Below are 24075 nucleotides of genomic sequence, written 5' to 3' on the forward strand. Positions count from 1 at the left end.
CTCTGTTTTAGAAATATTTTGGCTTAGTAAAATCAAAAGACAATGGCCTTTCCCACACTTTGGGAAAAATTGTGGAAAAGTCAAGGGGAACCCAGGTAGTGTTCAGAAGCAGCATGATTCTTTGAGGAAGCAGGGTGGGTGGATGAGTATCCCTGCTTCCCTACAGCACTGAACCCATGGCAAACTGACCTTGTAGAAAGGGAGAGAAGAAACTCTCTTGTCCCAGTTACCTTCTGAGTAGGACTCTGCATATATGATATATCCATGACTCAAGCATGAGGTTGGTGAATATCTTTTGCCTGTTTTGCAGTCCTGTTGGCATAGGTTCATCTGTCTTGTTCTCAGCTATAGCATAGGCAGATACCAGAGATTTCCTGGTCAGCTCTTCCAAAAGTACTACAGGATCAGACCTGCTCCAGGGTTATTTCTGTGCTCCCTCTCAATCTTGTTCTTTCCCACTGGGTTCCAGTGAAATGCAGAACTGAACTAGATTTGCTTGTGTTTCAGACAACTCACAAATAAGTCTTCTTTAACAAAGAGGGCAGCTGCCTAAAAAGGGGAATCTTTTAATTAAAATCAATGAGACTTTTGCCATTGGCGGACTTCATTAGGCACATAATCAAGTTCTAGGTATGTTCACTTGCTTCCCTGCCTACTGCCTAGAGCCATCTCCATAAATAAAATGACGAAGAGTTATGGGATTTTGTACCTGTATATATCAGATTTCTAATATTACGATTTTAATCACAGCTACCCTCTTCTACATTTGCTGAATTCAACAAACACAGAAGGGTGTAATGGCATCACTTCTATTAGTAGCTAGTGGGAATAACAGCCCCTTTTCTCAGGCTTAGTTTCACTTAATACTGGGCAGGGACAATTTGCCCCAAAGTGTTTAAAAATTATTACCATGAGTGCCTTTAACCTCAGGACACATATATACACTTGATTATTTTTAAGGGGGGAAAGTCATGGAATTATTCTTTAAGAATTGCCATCTGCACAGCCAACTCTTCTGGATTCCCTCCTAAACAGATGTGCTGGAAATTCACTGAGGGAAAAAAATCATGGTTTGGCCACTGAGACTACTCTGCAAGCTTTACATGCCCCCTCCCCCCCAAAAAACATCTGGCTTTTCATACTGGCATTCCCTCTATTTTTCTGGACATAATCGTAGCATTATATCTGTATCAATATTTTCTCATGGTACATTCTACACTCTCATTTCTGATCATATCTACCATAATTGCATCCTAATGGAAAAGAGAGAGAGAGAAAGTGTGTGTGTGACATTCCAGCATGAGATGGGAGGGAAGGAGGGCATGAACCTGTGTGCTCCTGACTGAAAAACCACGACTTCATAATTGGGCAGCTGTATGGTTGCTCTGAGCCAGGAGGTGGGAGAAGACAAACAAGTGCAGAATGAAGAAAAGGAGGATAATGAAAAGCACAATGAAAGGCACAAAATAATGAAAGGCACAAAATAATAAAATTGCTAAAAGAAAGAACTTCTTGTACAATGAGTCAATGTTCACTTGAATTCTCAGCACTCAGCTAACAAGCTGCCATTTGTTGTTTGAAAAGTTGGTCTTTATGGAATTCAGTTGTACCACAGGCAATGCTGGAAACAGATCCAAGCGGGTAGCCGTGTTGGTGTAATACTGGAAACAGAAAGGGAGATACTGCAAGTGTTGGTGGTCAAGAAAATGTTCAGAATTCAAAGACATAGAGGCCCTTGTACAAACCATGGAGGCATGGGTCAAGAAGGAAGCCCAACAGGCATTTTTCCATCTGTGCCAGGCGAGGCTACTTGCGCCCTATCTGTCCTCTGAACATGTAGCCATGGTGATCCATGCAACAGTCACCTCCAGAATTGATTTCTGTCACTCGCTCTACGTGGGCCTGCCCTTGTCCCTGACTCGGAAATTGTAGCCAGTGCAAAATGTGGCTGTAGGGTCCCCACAGGTACATCTTGGAGGGCCCATATCCAGCTGGTACTGAGGCAGCTGCATTGGTTGCCAGTTGCGGCCCGGATGATTTTGACTTTTAAGGCCCTTTGCGGTCTAGGACCCACATATCTGTGGGACTACTTGTTGCTCTATGCCCCCCACAGGACTTTGCACTCTGCGGGCACCAATCTGTTGGTCATTCCCAGAAAAGCCTGTCGGGCCTCGACCAGGGCCAGGGCCTTTTCAGTCCTGGCCCCCAACTGGTGGAATGAGGTCCTGGAAGAGCTACAGGCCCTGTGGGAGCTTTCAGCTTTTCGCAGGGCCTGTAAGATGGAGCTCTTCTACCAAGTTTACTGATGAGGCCAGTCTCTCAGCCCCCCCCCCCCCGAAGATACCTGCCTCCAATTTCTTGACATCTCTGCTGGTGAACAGTTACTGTACTATCGTCCCCCCTTAGGATGGGGTTGTTTTTACCACCGTGTTGCTAATTATGTGTTTTAATTTGGTTTTTAATCCGTTTTTATTGGGGGGGGGTTGTATTGGAACCTATTTGTATCCTGCCACAAGCCGATTCACCAGGAGTGGCAGGCATTAAGTCCAACTAATATAAGGTGACCAGATTTTAAGATTGGGAAAGAGGGACAACATTGAGTTGCCAACCTCCAGGCACGGCCTGGAGTTCTGGAATCACCACTCAAGCCTGTACAGGAAGGAAGGAAGGAAGCAAGGAAGCAGAAGCAAGGAAGCAAGCAAGGAAGGAAGGAAGAGTGAGTGAGTGAGTGAGTGAGTGAGTGAGTGAGTGAGTGAGTGAGTGAGTGAGTGAAAAGAAGGAAGGATGGATGGATGGATGGAAGGAAATATAAATGGGAAGGATGGGAAAGAAGGAAAGAAAAAAACATGGGTCTGATATATCAACAAAGATCTTTGGTTTTGTGATAGATCTGACTCATGCCTGCTGGAATTGCAATTTAGTGAGTGGATGGGGAATAATACACTAAACTGACAATTTTAGAATGATTCTGGACCATGAAAAAAAAGAAAAAAAGACTTTTCAGGAAACATCATTTCCGTCTCCCTCAATGTATTGGTTGAGAGGGGGGAGCAAAGAGTCGCTGGCAGTGCTCAGTTCCTTCCCTTTACTGGGAATGTGAGGCTGTCCCCTGTCAGAATCACTTCTTCTAGAAATGACAATACATCATTGTTGATGACTGTCCCCATCTTTTCCAATCTCCTGTTGGCTGCTGAGCTGGGATTGGCAACCCTAAGGAGTCAGCATAATGTTCCATAGAGGGATAGGCTCGTGATGCTGTAGACCTTCCCTAATCTCAACAGCCAATGTACCACTTTCTGTGGCAGAAGATTTTTAATTTATTTACATTATATTTATGGAGCATTTTTTTCTCTTCTTCTTCTTTCAGGCAATATGGCAATTATGCATACTGGGAGGATGATGTATAGTGTTTTCTCCCCACATGTATGATTAAATGAAACAACCAGGTTACAGTACTCTTACTGGTCATCACCAGAACATGACTTATAGTTGCCGAACCATCTCTGTGCAAAAGGAGCCTGTCTAGGGTTGCCAGCTCTGGGTTGGGAAATATCTGGGGTAGAACTGGGAGTGGGCAGGATTTGGGGTGGGGAGGGACCTCAGTGGAATATAATGCTATGGAGTCCACCCTCCAAAATAGCCAGTTTTCTCCAGGGGAACTGATCTCTTTATTCTGGAGATGAGCTATGATTCCAGGGGATCCCTAGGTTTCAGCTGGGAACCAGCATCCCTAAGCTTGTTACAGCCATGGACTTCCTAGCCCTGAAAGAGAAGGCACAGCCCTAAACATGGTAGCAGCTCAGATGCAGAGCCAAGAACAAGTGAGGAACACCAATTAGTTTGCTATGGAATAAAGGTCTCCTCTCAAGTAAAAACCTCCTCCAAAGAAAGGAACTGCTCAGAAATAGGAGCAAGGCAGGAGGAAGTGAGAGTGGCCAGGGGGAGGGATAAAAGGCCCCACTGAAAGATTTAAGGGAGTAATTGGCTGGACGCTGTGAAGAAGAGCTGTGCTGCCATTCCAGAGCCTCCTGAATGCTTGGAAGGTGATGTTTTTAGCTGAAAAGGAAACCAGTAAAACTTTTTCTACATATCTGAGGGAGCGCTTCTGCCTCTGCTCGCTCCTCTCCTGTGGTGCGAACTGCCTAAGGGCAGCTCTGGAAAGCCCCCAGTCCGCCCCTCCCGGGCCCTGAGCCAAGGGAAATCTGCAGGGCCCCTCGGCCTCACTGCGGGAGAAGAAGGGATGCGACCGGGCCTTACTCTGGGCCGTTGGAGAGAGCCCCGGCTGGCCAGCAGCTGCCCCTCCTGCCTCCCACCGCCAGGCCCCCCTTCCCTCCTCCCCCCCTGACTGGGTTCAAGAGGGTGGCGGTGGGCCCCTCCTCCCCGACTGGCCTCAGGGTGGCGGTGACCTGGGAAGAGCCTGGCAGACAGGTCAGGAAGGCGCAAGCAGGCGGGTGGTGGTGGCCGCGGGTTAATCAGTGTGATCAAAAATAACTTGTAGAAAATATATACTGAGACCACCACTCAATACACATTTCAAAATTTTGCAGTAATCATATGTAGTCATTATAACCACATGCCAGATTTGGCACAAATCCATTCCTAATATCCCAGTTTAGTGCCATTCTGGTCAATTAATAAACCTTCAATAGCATAATGAGCCATTCTAATTATTAAGCAGAATGGGACATGAAGCTAATGGTGGTAGAATTCTCTGGACTATACACTTTGAAGAGTTGGTTCTCATTTTGGACAGCAAATGGTGACGGGGAATGTCATATTTTCAAATGTTCTCCAGTGGGGGGAAAATGCATCCATAGACAGTCTATCACAAAAAAGGGAGACAGTAAACTGGCTTTATTATTTGGAGAGATATTTTTAACAGGCCAGCATTCCAAATACAAATCTGGTTCACCAGCAGGAAAGACAGCTAATGCAAGTGCTCTATTTGTATAAACAATGTACTGCACAAGCCACAATATTTGGGCCAGTTCACACTTTTCAATGTCTGTATGCTTGGATAAGGGCCATGTAAATAGGAAGAGGGCACACACATTTCTGGATAAGTACCATGGCATATATGAACAAATGGAGCCTCAGACTTTCCTATCACACATGGGTTTTCCTGATCTGCAACTGCAACTTAATCTTATTTGGGGACTAAATAATATACAGCATTCATTTCTGGTTCAAAATATCTTCTTATATTCTGCCAGTCAGCATACCACCCTTCTTTCTCAATTCATACTTTATTTTCTGCACATGCTAGTGTTTGGCAGTATACATACATTTATACTCACATTAAGTGAGCAAGGGATTAATCGTGCACAGGGAGCTAACCTGTTCTGGAATGAATGTTTGAAATTCAAAATATGACATTTTATGGCAATCTTTACAAACATTTTTTAGAGTTACATATCCTAAAATGTCTGACACGAGTTTTTACTGTTCCACAGCATTTAACTCCCCAAAACAGTTTTCCAAAATTACAAGTTTAAGAACACACTAGCAAAGTTTCCTTGTAAGGTAGCAGCAAACATTCATGTCAGAGAATATATACATTATATAAGTAACCTCCAATATTAGGCACACATCCTTATCCATGGTTCCTCTATATATTTGTGAAACAGCCTGGGGGGTGGAATGTGTCCAGCTGTCCAAGTTGGAATAGGGCTAATCAAGGGCCTGCCCCTGTAGTTACGGCCCTCTGTCCCTGGACTCTAGCCTCTTTGCTCTCAGACACGCCTCAGTGCCTGGAGCCAGCAGAAGGTAAGGGGAGAGGGCTCTGGGTAAAGGGTTGTGGTGGAAGGCCTGCTAATGAGGGCCTCTTGGCCTGCTAAGGAGCTCTGTCCTGGGCCTGCTAATGAGCTGGCCAGCCCCCACCCGCCCCACTTGATCCAGCTATGAGCTGCAGCCCAAAGCCACCTTAAGCTGCCTGGCCGGGGGCCAAGGGAGGGGGCCCTTTCACAGCCCATTCTTAGGAACTAGTTTAGTTCATAATTACAAATGGACAATATTTCAAAGAGGTGTGACACTGTGAAACCATTGTCACTCAAGGAGTGTAGTATAGAGATGGGCACAAAGTGGCTCATGAAGTAAAGTACATGATGAATTTGGGCTGGTTCATGGTTCGCAAAGTGAAGTTTGTGGCAGGTTAACCAGCATGAACTTTCCATGAGCTTTAAGTGTGTGGGGAGGGGGTGGGGCGGTGGAACTTGGAAAGTATGTAGCGGATCATTTGTGGGAGGTCCCCTGCAACTTTAATGTTTAGCTTTCACAGAATCCATTCTATACAATTCTGAACTTGCACCTGTGAAAATTACTGTCATTTTGACTGATCCAGGTTCAGGAGGTTTGGGAATACATGGGGGCAACATAATTACAGTGGATCTCGAGGTGACTGTCATCAATCTGCTCTCCAGGTTTGGGGAAGATTATCATTTCTCCAGAAACCACTTTTCTGGAGGCACCTTCTTTGGGGGTTCATAACTCAGACCTCATAAATCCGATCTTCACCAAACTTGGAGGGCAGGTAGAGGAGAGTCAGCCAGAAAGTGTGGTGTCTCTAGCACAGGGAAGCTGTTCTCCTGGGTCACAAACAAAACCAGTGCATTTGGACCCTAAAAGTTCGTGAGAATGCATAGTTCATGAAACAGGTATGCCACAAACTAAACTGCATTGGTTTGTGCCCATCCCAAGTGTAGAATAATCTCTTTATTCTTCAATTACTTCTGGTAAAAGAGGTTTTAGCCATGTTCCAAAAAATCTACTACCCGAGACACACAAGGATAATATAAACAGGTGTGTACACTACAGGCAACTCTGGCTTTATATACATTTGTTTTAGCCCTTACCTCAAAGCTCTCGCATGCTAACTGTGCCCCTTCATCCAGTGACATGCTGGATGACTCAGTGTCACTTTCGGGCTCTGATTTTGGCAATACGTTTTTCACTTCATCCTGCAGATTCATGACACATAACTGCGATCTTACAAGCTTCTCTTGCAACATTTGCATCTCCTTTTGACAAAGAAACAAAAATGGATAGAGACGGAATGATAGAAATGAAAAGCTTCGTTTAAAAGTTGAGCAAGGCCTAAATTCTCTGTTGACAGAAAGATCAAGATTAAGTTAACTGAAGACAGGTCCCTTGTCCTAAAAATCCACCTCCCCATATGATGCTTATTTTGTGATACAATAAATATTACTTCAGAAGCCAGCATACATGATCACAGGCAAAGTGACCTTATTACTGCATTAAGTTCTCCTGTGTTATCAACAAATTTCAAATTCATAATCTTTAACTGCAAAACATGAGAGGCTAGTACCCAATTGACCAGAGACATAAAATCAATAGTCTAACATATCTCTACTCAGAAACAAATTGGAAAGTTCAACTCAAATTCCACACAGTTTGGAATAGACATCAAAGCAGAGCTGGCATGGTTCAACCTAAAGAAAATGTATCACGAATAAAAGGTTTTTACAAAATTTACTCAGAATTAATTCATCCAAAATGTTTACAAACTACTGGTTTATCACCAACAAATACTGTGGAAAATCCCCCTTTCAGATATAAATATGCACAAAAGAGCAACTCTCCAGCTACTGCATTGTTCCATGTTCAGGGGGAAAGGGGCAGCTAAAGGGATGGGGGAAATGATTGGCTTGTGTTAATCTGATCTGTATAAGCAATGATGTCTCTGCTGCAATCTCTCAAGTGGGTACACAGCTGCTAGATGGAAACACAACTTTCAGTGTCCACCCTGACAATCATGTATACCCGCTAAAAGTCAAATACCCATTGATATGAACCTGTAATAGCCGAATTCTTCATTAAGCAGAATGCCTCTGTTGCTACTGGTTCATATCACTCTAGTGGGTGCACAACCGGTGGATGCTGACACTAATTTGATCAGTTTAAACAGGAGAACCTCTGCGAACGAGGGTTCTTATCACCCTGGTGGATGCTGTCAGGCACATACTCATAAGAGAAATAAGAACTCGTATTAGCAGAGATTCTCTTGCTTAAGGAAACCAATAGTCCACAGGGAGGGGAAATACCTTCATATAGAAAATCAGCCTGTTAAGGAGAAAGCTGTACTCAGCAGTCCAATGGGCAATACTTGCCCTTAACAAAGGCAGGAACTTTGGAAGGAATATTTGATCATGTGTGATTTGAGCCAGTGTGATGTTTAGAGTATGGGCCTAGAACCAAGATGACCTGGGTTCAAGATTCTATTCTGCCACGTCTCAGGGTTGGTGTGGGGTTTAAATGGGACAGGAGCACTAGGTATGCTGGTATGCCTCAACCTCTTGGAGAAAAGGTGAGATAAAAATGGATAGACAATGTAAGCTCCAATCAGCAGTCAAAAATTACCAGCAGTCAACAATGACCTCATTAAAAGTCAGGCATACCTCTCTGATGGCATCATTTTCTAGTGAGCAGTAAGGTTACAGATTATGGTACAGATTATCTACAAAACAGGAAATGGAAGTCTGACAAGCCTTCTGAGGATCTTTACAATAGACAGTTATGCTGATGAAATGAACAAACCGAATGCCATTTTATAAATGCTGTTTGAACACCTTCTCATTTGGTATGTGTTACTTGTGAACAGGGACAGCTTAGGCTACTGAACCACCTTGAAAACAAACAAAACCTCCTCACTGCCCTCAAAAGCCCAGGCAGTGGACAGAAAGAACACCTCTTCAAATGGGGGGTCCTGGGTAGATAATAGGCATACAGTAGGCTACATAAGCACATCATCTGTATCCAAACTTGGATAGATCCTATATGGCATGGGTGGGGAAAGTGCGTTCTCTTGTGATATCTGGCCAGGCTGTGGCTAAGGGAGCAGGCAGAGAAAAAGCCTCTTCAGCCTACCTTGGACCACTTGTGGCAGTGGCACTTGCACAGATGGTGATGATGTGCCACCTTCTACCCATTACATTGGCCTTTGGGCTACTGCCCTGCTTGACAGACAGAAAGTGAAAGAGAAAAAATGGACCAGTGATGAGAACCATTTTAAGCAGCTCTTGTGGAAACAACCTAGCTTTTAGGATGGGTCCAGTAGATAGAGCTTTCCAAGTGATACATATAAAAATCAACCCCCAAGATAACATTACACCATTGGCCTGACATTTGTTTGTAAAAACAAATACAGTTTCACCTGGCTGACTTTTTCATGATTTCCCTTTTTAGTTTGTTTGCTCTTCCCTGTAAATGAGCATAGAAAATGTTTATGCTTCTTGGCCTATCAAAGTTTAATGGTGACCCAGCGTTATCTGCATCTGTTCACCTTCATGTGGTTCTCCTTGGCAGCTTTCAGATCAGAGTTCAGTTGTTCTATTTCTTTCCGAAGAATATCTTCAGTTTGGTTTCTACACAGACCCATGCAAACAAATAAACAAACAATTACATCATTGCTTTAATTTCTTTAAAGTGTATGGAAAACATCAACCCTAGATGAAAGAAACAGACATACCAGTTGGCTTACCATCCAAACCAATAATTTGGATCTGTACTCTGTGATCTATACTTGATAACAGATATGATTTTACTTAAAATTCGATTAATTCCCCATAGAAACTAAATTCTCGTAACATTTTCAGGCATCATGTAAAAAATAGAAAGCGAAATGAAACTAAATACAAGGTTGTATTTTTAAAGTGAATGTATTTTAACGGCAAAAATTTGAATTATTCTGCATGCCAATTCTCAATCAGAATTTCATAATAGCATGAGGAGAAGCCTTTGTGCTGTACTATAGAAATACACATCAACATAGCCTAAGCAAAAAAGCAAAATTGCTGATGGCTAAAATTACCACCATTTGACATTTTGCTTATCCTCTCAAAGATTACACTCTGTTGCAAAATAGACTTGCTACCCTCAAGCTTTGTTCCATTTGGACATAGTGAGATGTTTGGGCATTCAGTGCTCTTCCTGAGCCTTTGCCTAGTGATGAGATGCTCACCTGAGTTCACCTAACTCTCAGAGAGGTTTTCCCACTTCACTCTACTGTTTCTGCTGCCACTGGCTGTTCAATTAGAGTATTAAATGTTAAGAGAGCACTCTTAGAACTCTTGAGATGCTGTTTGAAGGTTCTGACTAGTGCCCACATCTTAACACCGCCCGCGGCGCCGCGGACTAAATAAAACGGTAAGGGGTTCTGGGGCAGGATGTGTCCGGGATGAGGAAGGGTCTGGATTGGACCCTTCCTCCGGACAGACAATTGGAGGGACCAATCGGCAGGCGCAAAGCGCCTGCCGATTGGTCCCTCCGATTTCCAGCCCCGAGCAACTGCGAGCCGCGCGCAGCGCAGCTCGCAGTTGCTCCTTTGCCGGCAGCCTGACGTGGCGGGAGGCGCTAAGCGCCTTCCGCCGCATCAGGCCACTGCCTGACGCTGCCGCCAACACTTCGCCCCCCGCCAGCCAGCACCCGCCACCACAGAAGCCAAGCTGCCGCCACAGGGACATCACCCAGCTCCTGCGACGCCACCCGCGGCGAATCCAGCCTGCCGCCAACAAAACAGGTACGCGCCCGGCCGACAGGACGACCCCGGCCTTGCTAAGCAGGCCCGCACAGCCCCGCCACCCTCATGGCGCGCCCTGCTAGTGCCCACTGCATTTTGACTGCAGCGGCCTTATTTACTAGTCTCTGATAACTCAACAACTGGTTACCATAATTCCACACTCATAGGGAAAGAGTGATCTAGCAACCAAAGGCCTCCATTCCCCTGGCTTCTGATTTAGGTAGCATGCTCAAATGGTGGAGATATATGTAGTATGGAGAACAACTGCCAGCATTTAAAATAGAAAATGATTTATTGAAAAATCACATATTCTGCCCAGCAATGGATCAAGCAAGTAATACAACAATAAGGTGCAAACATGAAGCTCTCTGTTCTTCAGCAATATACATGCCCTAGCTGATCTTATTCTGGGGCAATTCTGTAAATGAAGGCAGGGTAAAATCATAAACAATATAATAAACTTAAATTTTTCATCATTCTAAAAGCTTCCCATTACCATAGAGTTTTGTTCAGGCTGCATGCCCTTTGTTAGCTCCATGTGTCTGAGGCAGACAACAAGATATATTCCAGATGTGAGAGCCCCTTTCTCCAGAAGAACTCAGCCAAAATGGATCTAATTCCCATTACATCTAACGAATTTATCTCTACTGTCTGCCCACCCCATGCATCATTTTTTCTCTTCCTTTCCTTCTTAGGAAGAGCAGCTATCTGACATTTGGCATCCCCAAGTTTGTGTCCCTGCCAGTGTTTCACATTCCTGCCAGGGTGTGAAATGCCCTTTTGATTTTTCCAATAATAATTTCTTCTTCTAGACTCTCCTTGAGCCACCCTAGGTGGCTCACATGGATCTGGTGAAGGGGTAGGGAGACACAAGTGAAAAAGTTATTCTGTTTACCTTGTGTTTTGCATTCTATTTCCAACTCATCTGATACAGTGCTTACTCACTTTTCTCCACATCTGCTGCTCTGCTAGATGTGTGCACTTGAGAGAAAGTTCTAAGAGAGGAGAACTGAGCGTGCCAAGGTCCTGTGGCCAATTGGTTTCAGGCACAGCTGCATGCACATTGCAGTAAGTAGGCAGAGGCTGTTTAGCCAGCTACTTTTGTGCCATTAATTAGTATCAGTCAGTTGTATCAAATTTGTGGCTATGAATATTAGGCACTAAAACTAAATAGCTTGCACTACATGTGTGAATGGTTGTCTATAAAGCCAAGACATAAGACAATTAGTCATGCTCTCCCCAGTCTACAACCAAGGATCACATCAAGTTAGTCAAAGATGAAGTCTAAGAGCTGAGAACACCAACAACCTCACACAGATTTCTCTCAGCTCTGGTTGTGGCTTGTCTCCTTCCTCTAGATTTTGCTTTTGCAGGACTGATGTCAGGCCTTGTGTGATAGCAGTACATACTCTAGATGAGAACATTGCCCCAAGGCAGGGAAAGCGCTTATGTGATTGCCTTTCCAAGACACGGAACTTAAACTCCAGGTTTAACTTAGAACCATTCTGCACTAAAATCACCGATAACGCACTGTGCCGGCTGCAACCGGCCGCAGCGTCAGTGCATGCCGCCGAAAAAGAGAGGAAGAAAGCCAACAGGAAACATTAGGCAACCAAGTCAGAAAACAAGGGACAATGTTCTCCCCACCCCTTTCAGGATCAATATACAGAGCAACAGATGAATAGCTGTTACAGATTCTGAGTCACTTATGGTCTTCCCCCTATGTTGCATTCTTTTAGGCACCAGGACAAAAGGCTTCTAATTAACAAGATTACTTTAAACAATATTTTAGTCTGGAAACGTATTTTAAGCCATCAGTGGTCTGTTTTTTGTTATGTTTTTATGCTAGGCTGAGTTTTGATTAACATATTTTAATGTTTTGTTTACTCCTGGAGAAGTGGCATTGAAATCTTCTAAATAAGTAAATTCTTTATATGAAAATCAGACACCTTTTCTCTGTTGCAAACAAACCACATTTTCTCAGCTTTCATATAATACTTTGCCACTGGGAAGTGTAATCCTTTCTCCAGCTAGTGCATATATTGCGGATATGCACAACTACCATAGTGAATGATCCAATATCAAATAGGGAGCACCATATCACAGCCTATTTGTCTCTCTAGTCAGATTCGAGTACTCTAGTGAAACCATCACCACACTGGCTCTCTGGCGATGAGTGACACAGCTTCACCCTGCATATGCATTTTAGGGCTTCTATCTCCTTAGTTCCTGGCAAATAGATGGGGAAGAAATGGAGATAGTGGCAGATTTTATTTTCATGGGCTCCAAGAGCACTGCAGATGGGGACTGCAGCAAAGAAATTAAAAGACGCTTGCTCCTGGGGAGGAAAGCTATGGCAAATCTAGACAGCATCCTAAAAAGCAGAGGCATCACCCTGCCAACAAAAGTGCGTTTAGTCAAGGCTATGGTCTTCCCAGTTGCAATGTATGGCTGCGAAAGTTGGACCATAAGTAAGGCTGAGCATCAAAGAATTGAAGCTTTTGAACTCTGGTGTTGGAGAAGACTCTTGCGAGTCCGTTGGACTGCAAGGCGAACAAACCGGTCAGTCCTAGAGATCAGCCCTGACTGCTCCTTAGAAGGCCAGATCCTGAAGATGAAACTCAAATAATCTGGCCACCTCATGGGAAGGAAGGACTCCCTGGAGAAGAGCCTAATGCTGGGAGCGATCGAGGGCAAAAGAAGAAGGGGACGACAGAGAATGAGGTGGCTGGATGGAGTCACTGAAGCAGTAGGTGCAAACTTAAATGGACTCCGGGGAATGGTAGAGGACAGGAAGGCCTGGAGGATCATTCTCCATGGGGTCACGATGGGTCAGACACGACTTCGCACCTAACAACAACAAACAATCTCCTTAGTGGTAATTTGCTCTTTCCATACTCATATTTTGTCTGTTTGTTCATTTGTTTGTTCATTCTTTAGATTCATTACCCGCTGCTATCAGAAACTGTCTTGCAGCGAGTTACAACAATAAAACCCCACAAAAAGGTAAAAATATTAAAGCCCACAATAGCCCTATGGCAAGCTAAAATCCCACCTCTCACCCCATTCCAGACCTCCACTCAGCACTTCAACTGATTAGGGTGCCTGGTGTACCAGTTGCAGATGGAGTCGATGTAATTAAATATAGAGAGGCCCCTGGATCTTCCTTGCTCTAGCCTCAACCAAAGACGTGGTGGAGGACTTCCATCTTGCAGGCACTGCAGAATAGTTCCTGGTGGTCACTGGGAAAACCCCGATTGCATTTCTGCATGTGCAGCCCTGAACTAGACCCCGTTAGACCCCACTTGAAAAGATGAAATTCAGTTTTCTGTGGATTTGTTTGCTGTGAGGCAAGTGAGGGGCAAATCAGGACTGTGCCTGGAGAAGCAGATTTTAGTACAGAAATGAAAAAAAAAAACCCGACCCTTTAAAAATGCAACTCTGAACAATATCGCAAGTGTGGGAAAAGTCTAAATCAGTCATTAACTTAGGGCATCTTCCCTCAGCCACTCAATGAGGTCCACTTTTAAAAAAATCTATCCCTATAGAAAATGATGTGGCCGATTATTGCCCAGTCTCTAATCTATACTTTCTAGATTATATTCTAGATCTAATCTAGAAAGCGCTATAACATTGAGCGCAATCCCTTTTTGTACGACTATGGGAGGAAGGATCTTGCAGCTTTAGTTTTTGAGGGAATAATGCTCTTTTTAGGGTGGGTTTTTTACGGGGATTTTTTATTCTTATGTAACCCGCTTTGAGTCCCAGGAGGAAGGTGGGCTATAAATTTAATAAACAAACAAATAAATACAAATAGATAAAGTGACTGAGAAAGCAGTAGCAGACCAACCCCAAGACTTCTTGGATAACTCATCTGCTCTAGACCCTTTTCTATCTTGCTTGGGACAGAGATGCCTCTGCTAGTTTAGTTGATGACCTTTGAGTGTAGAGAAAGGTTCTGTTGCTTGTTTTGGATTTATTTGCAGTGTTTAGTACAGTAGATCATGTTAGCATAGCAAAGTTATTTCATTGATATGCAGACGCTGTTTAGCTTAGAAAGGAAAGTTTTATTTACGGAAGGACATTCCGGATAGGAAAGGTGAGGCAGAGGATAGAGCTCCTACATCTAGCTGGCTCAAGAGAAGAAGGCAGACTGGAAGCATCCGGGAAGAAAGAGGAAATTGCCCTAAGAGTAGCAATCTAGGGACAGACAAAAGGCACACTTAAAAGATAGAAAGGTCCTGAACTCTCTGATCTATCCAACAGCCTTCTTGCTGCCCCCATCAGGGTCTTCCTCTTCCTGGTTAACTTTGTACACCAGACATTGCTTACTCCAACACCCCTTCTCAAAGTCTAGTGTACAAAGTCCACAAGGTTCATCTTCTTGCGTAGACTTTGAAACTTCTCTCTGGCGAGTGGCTTGGTGAGCACATCTGCAATCATTTCATTCGTAGGACAGTAGTCCAGCTCAACAAGCCCCTCTTCTTTCATGTTTCTCACGAGGTGATGCTTCACATCAATGTGCTTTGTTCTGGAGTTGATTTTCTCTGATAGTGCAAGCTTTATGCAGCTTTGGTTGTCTTCATAAAGTTGCACTGGCTTGGGTTCTTCTACCCCAAAGTCTTGCATCAGTTGCAGTATCCATTTCAGTTGTTTGCACGCTTCCGCTGCAGATACATATTCAGCTTCTGTTGTGGAGACAGCTACACTTTCTTGCTTCCTGCTGCCCCAGCTGATTACACCGCCGCCATAGTAGAACAGGTGTCCACTTGTTGACTTTCTGTCAGTAGTGTCTCCTGCCCAATCGGCATCCATATATCCCACCAGTCTGGGATTGTCACATGTTGGTAGCTTTAGTTTCAGGTGTGCAGTTCCAGTCAGGTACTTTGTAAGTTCTTTGACTGCATTCCAGTCTCTTTTGGTTGGTGATTCCACCTTCCTGCACAGTAAGCCAACAGCTGCTGCGATATCTGGACGTGTCAATGTGCTGATGTACAGGAGCTTCCCAATTGCTTCCCTGTACTGCTTGTTGTCGAGGAAAGGCTCACTGATTCCTCTTTGTTCCAAGAAGTTCGTCTTCATTGGAGTTGGCGCTGGCTTAAGTTCCTTCATATTCATGAAGTTGAGAAATTCTTGAATTTTCTGCTTTTGGTTGAGAAGATAGCTCCCATCTTCTCTGCGTTCTATTTGTATTCCAAGATAGTACTGGATGTCTCCAAGTTGCTTTACTTCCACTTCTCGATTTAAGTTCTGGACTATTTCATCACAGTCTTTCTTGGCCTCATAACATAAAAGCAGATCATCTACATAAATCAGAATATAAGTCCATCTGTTGTCCTTATATCTCGAGTAGAGACAGCGTTCTGCTTTGCCTTGCATAAACCCTTCCTTGGTTAGGAGCTGATGCAGTTTCTCATTCCAGCATCTTGCAGCCTGTTTCAGTCCATAGATGCTCTTTTTCAGCTTGCACACAAGATTCTTGTCTGTGTGTCTTTCAAATCCTGGTGGCTGTTCCATGTAGACTTCTTCCTTTATTTCTCCATGAAGAAATGCAGTCTTTACATCCAGATGCTCCACATGCATCTTTCTTGCTGCAGCTATGCTCAAGAGCATTCTTATTGAAGTGTGTCCCACCACAGGTGCGAAGGTTTCATCATAATCTTCTCCATATTTCTGGGAGTATCCTTTGGCAACCAATCTGGCTTTATGCCTTTGTACTTCCCCTTCTGCTCCGAGTTTGGTTTTGAAGATCCACTTGCATCCAACTGTCCTCTTCCCTGGAGGCAGTTCTGTGAGTGTCCATGTTTGGTTCTTGTTCAGAGATTCAATTTCCTCTTCTGCAGCTTTTCTCCATTTAGCTGCTTCCTTGGCAGGCATCCTTTCAATGTCTTTCCATGTGGAAGGCTCAGGTGCTGCTTCTGCCTTTACCAGATAAGTGAATCTTTCTGGTGGTACTCCTTTGTTTGTTCTTGAAGATTGTCTGACACTTGGCTCTGCAACCCCTTCTGGTTCCTGAGGTTCTGCAGTGGAGTCTTGTTCTGCGTTGTCCTCTATGCTGAGAAACGTTGTTTCTAGTTGCGGGGAAGTTTTCTTCGCGTTGCCCATAGGGCTGAGGAACACTGTTTCTAGTTGCGAGGATTCACCCCCTTCTGCTGGTGTAGGCTCACTGATGTCCACAGCTTTCACGCCTCTAGGATTCTCATCAATGTACACCGCATTGCAGATCTTCACTCTCTCTGTCTGGGGGTTAAGGATCCTGTAACCTTTACATCCCACTGCATAGCCAACAAAAATGCCTTCTTCAGCACGAAGATCCAGCTTGGCTCGCTTCTCTTTGGGAATGTAGGCATAAGCTTTAGATCCAAACACCCTTAAATGATTCACACTGGGCTTGTGCCCATACCAAAGTTCATAGGGTGTTGCAGTAGCACCTTTGGTAGGTAGTCTATTTTGCAGGTAGGTAGCAGTGTTAATTGCCTCTCCCCAGTACTTCTCAGGTAAGCCTGCTTCTAGGAGCATGCATCTACACATCTCTGTGAGAGAGCGGTTCTTTCTTTCTGCCACACCATTTTGCTCTGGGGTATATGGGACAGTGAAATTATGTTCTATGCCATTTTCTGCCAGATAATTTTTCATTTCATGTCCAATATATTCTCCCCCATTATCAGAAAATAATACTAGTGGCAGATCTGTATTGAACCTGTTCCTGGCCATTGCAAGGTATTCTTTAAATTTCTCCAATACCTGGCCCTTTTCTTTGAGCAGGTAAGTTACAGTATATCTTGAGAAATCATCAATAAAAGTCAGTATATATCGGTTTCCACTGGGGGTCGCTGTCCTCATTGGACCACATATATCACTGTGAATAAGTTCTAGGGGCTTCCTTGCTCTTTGTAAATCACTTTTCCCTTTGAAGCTGGGTCTGGTTGCTTTGGCTTTAAGGCAGCATATGCATCGCTCTGGTTCAATGGGGCACCCCTTCATCTGCAACCCCTTTGTTAGATCCTGGCTTGCTAATTGTTTTATTGCTTGATTATCTCGGTGGCCATATCTGCGATGCCACAGATTCATACAGTCTCTATGTTTGCATTGCTTCACAAGATTAATTTCTGGTTGCTTACAGGTATCCAGCACATACAAATTTCCATCTCTGCTGCCTGTGGCTACAATGTCATTTCCATCTTTAATTAGGCATTTAGTCTTGCTAAACAAAACATGCATTCCTTTATCAGCCATGGCCCCGGCTGAGAGGAGGTTATTTGCAAGTGTAGGGACATACATGCAATTCTGAATCAGGATTCTTTGGGTCCTCCTGGTGGGTAATGTGCATGATAATTGAACAGTCCCAGTCCCTAAGCAAAGCATTGTGGATCCATTGGCTACAATCAATTCCTGCTTCTGACTTTCATCCAATTCTATAAAATTTCTCAGATTATTCGACATATGATTTATGGCTCCAGAATCCACAATCCAAGTATCAGAATTTGTATTATATTTCATATCACGATGACGAGCAGGCTGAGAGACCACTAGGCATTTAAAATCTTTCCCCTCTCTGTCTTGCTTTCTGCTTTGATTACTGCCCAGATCACCTCTTGGGCTCCCCGCAGGGGACCATTTGGCTGCTTTGCCTCTGGGCCTCTGAGCAGCATTCGGCCTTTGTTCTCGAAATCTACATTCCTTAGCTTTATGACCTGGTGATCCACATTGAAAACAAACAAGTTTCCTGTCTTTCACAGAGAGAGCCTTGAGAGAATTAACAGACAGCGAATCTTCTCTCTTAAGCAGCTCATTTTTGTAAGATTCTTCTAAAAGATTAACAATTTCTGCCACAGATTTTTCTTCATTTGCTTCGATCTGAGTTATTATATTAGCATATGAGCTTGGTAAACTTATGATTATTATTGCTTTCAAGTCTTCATCCTCCAAAATTTTTCCTGCACAAGATAACTGTTTCTTAAGAGCAAATATTTCATCAAGATGGGCTCTCAGGTTTGCCCCTTCTGGCATTCGAATGGAATAAAGCTTCCTAATTAAGTACGACCTGCTTTTCACAGAAGCCGTCACATTAAGTCTCTCAATTTCCTGCCATATCTCTTTGGCTGTCTGAAGATCCAAGACACGTAAGAGATCTTGGTCAGAAAGATGTTTAAAAATCAAACTGGCTGCCTTAGCATTCTGCTTATCCCAAAGCTGACGGGCCTCAGGGTTAGTGTCGGCCGGCCGGTCCTTCTCAATTGCATCATAAATTTCTTTCTCAATTAATAAAGCCTTTATTCTTACGCGCCAAAGCTGATAGTTGCTGTCGGTCAGTTTGTAGATTTGGTGGGTGGGATCTTCTCCGCACGTGGCCATCTTGGATCCCCTTTGTTCTCCTCTCCCCTCAGGCTCTGACCGAGCCCCCTCAGGCAATTCTCCTTTGTCTAACTAATTAGCGTCTGCCCTGGGCCCATAACCCTTTTGTTAGCATAGCAAAGTTATTTCATTGATATGCAGACGCTGTTTAGCTTAGAAAGGAAAGTTTTATTTACGGAAGGACATTCCGGATAGGAAAGGTGAGGCAGAGGATAGAGCTCCTACATCTAGCTGGCTCAAGAGAAGAAGGCAGACTGGAAGCATCCGGGAAGAAAGAGGAAATTGCCCTAAGAGTAGCAATCTAGGGACAGACAAAAGGCACACTTAAAAGATAGAAAGGTCCTGAACTCTCTGATCTATCCAACAGCCTTCTTGCTGCCCCCATCAGGGTCTTCCTCTTCCTGGTTAACTTTGTACACCAGACATTGCTTACTCCAACAGATCAGGCCATCTTGTTGAGGTGCTTGGAGGCTAAAGGAGGTATCAGAGGTTTGACACTGAGGTTTGGCTCCAGTCTGGTGCCAAACTGGAATTTTTGTTTTTCATTTGAAGCATCCATATCCTCCCCTGTCATTGAACAGTTAATGTTTTTGTGTTTCCTTCTGCTTTGCTGAGATCATTTCCAAACCTGGTTTGGTATGATTATTTTGACATGGTCACAGCAACATATGTTAGTACACCCTGTGGACAGGAAGATTCTGTGCAAATCAGACCATTTCCCTTGTTTTAGCCATCATTTCTATCTCTCATTTGGGAGCTTTTTGAGGTTTTTTAAAAAATTGCAACCACCCTATAATATTATAGAATTAAAATGATCCATCTACCAGTTCCTTTGAATTCCAAGCTTCAATTTTTAAAAAGTCTGTACAGGGCTTTTTTGGGCCAGGAAATAGTATTTCACTGTACAAAAGGGTTCAGAAACTTACTTGGATAAATGATTGGGTCTGTGGTCTACACTGCTGCACATGGCTTATTGTAAGTAGGATAGGAGCCTATTATTTCAGTACTGCTTAATGTATCACATTAATTCTAATGCTATGCTTTATTTCTTTCTTCTGGTTCCAGGCTTCTAAAATCCTATTGCCCTGATTATTGAATGACCCATTTTGTTGATTGTATTGTCTCACCAGTGTAAACCTCCTTGAGTCCTTGTGAGAAAGGCAGACTATACATAAATACGAAATAAATAAGTAAAATATTGTTTGTTAAAAAGATGCATTCCCCATGTCTGGAAGTTAGAAACTAACTAGGGAGTAATCTGAATTTTGCAGGACAAACAGACATAAACTAAAACTAAAACAATTAGTACTCATTTCCCATGCTGGAGATTTCCACAACCCTGTTAACCAACTTTCAATAGAATAATAATAATCAGAGTACATTGATTGCTATTACCACTTCTAGCTTTCCCTCTGCATCCTACCAAACCTGCTCATGGTATACTATAATTTAGCTTGCTGATAGGATGTTCCTCTCCTATTAGATAAACCAGTGTGCCAATAATATTTCAACCTTATCAACCATTCACATAACACTCTTCAGCCATCACTGAAAAATTTCTACACTTACTGCCAATTCTACCATCTTAGCTGTTACTGATAGCCAATGACCCTCTTTGTTATCTGGTTTTGCACAATCCAGATGTTCATGATTCTCATTACTTTCAGGAGGGGGGGATGTGGCTCAGTAGTCCATCTGCTTCACATGCAGAAAGTTCTAGGTTCAATCTCTGGCAGCTTCCCTAAAAAGAATCAGGTAGAAGTTGGCAAGAAAAAACCTCTACCTGAGACTCTGGAAAGCTGCTGCCAGCCAAAGTAGACAATATTGATCTTTATAGACCAATAGTCTGAGTCAGTACAAGGCAGTTTTATGTGAATGTATACACAGGAGTACAGACTTACATCTGGATATACTGGAGACGTGATAACTCCACTTTGAAGTTTTGAGCAAATGCCCTTTCTTTCTATTACTCACTTTTTCAATGGTCCTTTTTGTCGTGTTCTCACAAGCTCCTGCAAAATACTGGTAAGTCGGTCAGGGGGATGCCCCCGGGCAGCATTTTTCAGACCTTTGATTTCCAGATCCTTCTGATGAAGTAGCAGCAGCAGTACATGTGGATTGTCCATTGGCTGGGAGTACTGCAGAGAATGAAGGTCTCTACAAAGGGAGCAAAGAAGTAAAGTTTGTTTTATTTTTATCCCAGCTTCCTTCCAAATAATTCAGGATGCCATGCACAGTTCCTTCTCCCTCCCATTTAATCCCTCAACAATGCTTTAACATAGATTAATGCAACTAACAACAACGCATTCCTTGCCGTGACGAGGGGGCGAGCTAGCCTATTGCAGAGGCACAACGATGGGTCTATGATGAACCAAGAGGCAAGTTTATTAAAAGAATACTCCCGACCACCTCAGGCCTCTCAAAAACTGAGTATATGATCTTTTTATTGTCTGATATCGATGCCTACATTACCAACAGAGTTGCACTGTTTGCTCTCGCAGCCAGGAAAATCAGGTCCAAATTGTGCAATTAGGATTAAAACCCTAATCATTATGGTTCCTTTTATCTGTGTAACTTTTTATTACTTTTATTACCTTTATTACTCCCTGTGATTTTATCAGTTTGATGTCTTTATTTTAACTGACTTTTGCACTGTATAGTCAATTTGCTGGAAATGGCTAATGGCCGACTAATAAACTAAATCTGAGAATCATAGATTAATGGCTTTGCACTGGTTTACATTCTACAGATTTTTTCTGCTAATAGTGGTATTTTCTTCCTGTGGAAGAAGCTCTTGTGCCAGGGGAAGACTCATTGGGGTGAAGAAGAAGGCCACCTAGTGAGAAAGTTCCAGAGAATCCAGTCTCCAGAGAACGTCTCAGATGAGCACCACTCAAGAGACCACACTCGAAAATTATATATGAAGAGAATCTTCTTGAAAGATAAAAGGTAACAGAACTAGATATTTGAGGAGCTGTTAATTACTTTTAAAAATAGAGCTGACCACAATTTAAAAGATAGCTGCTCGTGGTATATATTCTCATTCCATTTGTCCCTTTGGTTAACAGATTCTACAGGGGGTTGCATTATTTCAAAAAACTACAAGCCTATTTTACCATTGACGGGTTAAAAATATATGGTAATAGGTAATAGTGCAAGTAAAGCAAACATTTCCTACTGAGTATCCCTATCCATGGTTCCTCTATATATTTGTGAAATAGCCTGGGGGATAGAATGTGTCCAACTGTCCAAGTTGGAATAGGCCAATCAGAGTGCATTGGCCCTGCCCCTACAGCTCCCACCCTCCTTCCCTGGACGCTAGCCATGTTGCTCTCAGATGCGCCAGAGACAGAGAGAGACACACAGGGCCCTGCCAGACTGAACACGAGCCCAGATTCCCTCCTATTGCTCCTGCTGCGAGGGGGGCAGAGAGAGACACAGAAAGAGCTGCCCCAAGCTGCTGACCAGCCCTGCTTCCCTCCTAAGCACGAGCCCTCATTACCTGCTATGGCTCCTGTTGCCATGGAGAGAGAGACACAGAGAGAGCCCTCCCTGCTGCGAAGGTGGGGGAGAGAGACAGAGATAGAGATCTGCACCTCCCGGTATCCCCTGGGTCCTAGCGCCCATTGCATTCCTAGTTGCAATGGCCTTCCTTGCTAGTTACAATATATTTTGATTTTCCTTGCACCACTGGTCTTGATCTTATCTTTCTTTATCTCTTAGTGACGTGAGGCCCTCTTGTTTTCTCCTTACCAGTGATGTAACAAATGAAGTGCATATATGCAGAGGACATGTAAAGTGTCTCTCAAACCACTGCCAGTTTCCTAAAAGCTGTTTATGTATGAGCAGCCAATAAATACGTTTATTTAGATTTCTAGGCAACCTTTCCACCTAAAGGTCATTAAGGCAGCTAACACATATGCAATAGTATATAAAAGCACAGAATGTTAAAATGTGACAACAAAATCACAACAGAGAACTTCAGTGGCCTCATCCCCAAGATTTTATCCAGAAGACCTGTAGAAACCATGGCAATCTTAAGCCCCAGGAAAGGAAATTCCACTGTCCAGGGCAGCTGCTGTAAAGGCCCTGGCCATGGGTTCCGGCCAATCTTACTGTGTCTAAAGATGCTTCCTGCAAGAAGGCTCCATAATAGGGTTGCCAGATTCCACCTCATGAAGGCAGGGATCCCCTGTTGCCTAGCTCACTGTCCCTCCACCGATCAACTGATGGCAGGGGAGAACTTATCCTGAAAAGAGGAAAATCAGACATGCTGAAATCTGCCTATATGACCTGGGAGTGGTCCTCAGGTCTGGATTGTTGGGGTTACAGTCTGGCTTTTGGGCAAAAACTCTATGGTAGAAGCCATATTTATTTTCCTCATGGTCAACCTTAATCTCCTTGGCTACCCCTCTCTGGACCTCACAGGGTAAGATCCAGGCTTCCTGTTGTCTCCCTGTGTTTCCCCTCATGCCTCCTCTTCTCTGTGTGATCCGGCATGCAGACTGAGAGTTGTGCTCTTGTCACTTGGGTAGGAGAAAGATCACCGCTACTGGGTGGAAGTGGGTTCCCTCACCAAATGCCCACCTCATGAAACAACATCTACCTTATAACACAACACCTATGTTTTGGAACAATATACACCTTAATAAACATCAACAAATATCTGCCTATCCAAGTAAGCCCCTGTTGGACTACCCCATTCCATTCACAACAGGTGATCTTTGGGCTGTTCTATGTGTTCTGCTAAAGGTGATTTTACCTAGGAGTAGGTTATGAACAGAAGATCTATTTGTTTGGACCTGAGGGAGTCTGGGTTTCAGTGTTTGCCAAGGATGCCTGCTAAGCTGGCCTGGGGTTACTTTGCAGAGATTATGTTGGAACTCGGGGGACGTCTGCCTTTCTGTCATTCTGAACCTGTCTTTGGAGACTTCAGAGTAGCCTGGCCAGCTCAAAATTTGTTTCCATTCCTCTCCCCAGTAGATTAAGTCATCATGGTTCACAGGTGTGCTCAGTGGCCCCCAACCCGCGGCCCGCGGCCCGGTAGGCCTTGGGGCCGGGCCGCGTCTCCTTCTTCCCTCCCCCCCCAAAGCGAGAAGCTCGCCAGGCCGCGAGCAAATCGGCCGCCAAAACGGCCGATTAGGTCACGGCCCGGCAAGCTTCTTGTTTCGGGAGGGGGGGGGAGA

General features: G+C 43.9%; 1 protein-coding gene across 11 annotated transcripts in view; it reads right to left on the bottom strand.

The window, feature by feature from the left end:
- Positions 1-24075, bottom strand: part of LMNTD2 (lamin tail domain containing 2) — a 65404-nt gene that overhangs the window by 35497 nt on the left and 5832 nt on the right. For all 11 annotated transcript variants that reach the window (XM_077321334.1, XM_077321341.1, XM_077321342.1 and 8 more), the window contains 3 exons: positions 20864-21046; positions 9299-9380; positions 6852-7016 (listed from right to left, as the gene is read on the bottom strand). In XM_077321334.1, the coding sequence (XP_077177449.1) occupies positions 6852-7016; positions 9299-9380; positions 20864-21046 (430 nt within the window). The remainder of the gene's footprint in view (positions 1-6851; positions 7017-9298; positions 9381-20863; positions 21047-24075) is intronic.

This window comes from Paroedura picta, chromosome 2, assembly GCF_049243985.1.
Source record: "Paroedura picta isolate Pp20150507F chromosome 2, Ppicta_v3.0, whole genome shotgun sequence".
Classification (NCBI taxonomy): Eukaryota; Metazoa; Chordata; class Lepidosauria; order Squamata; family Gekkonidae; genus Paroedura; species Paroedura picta.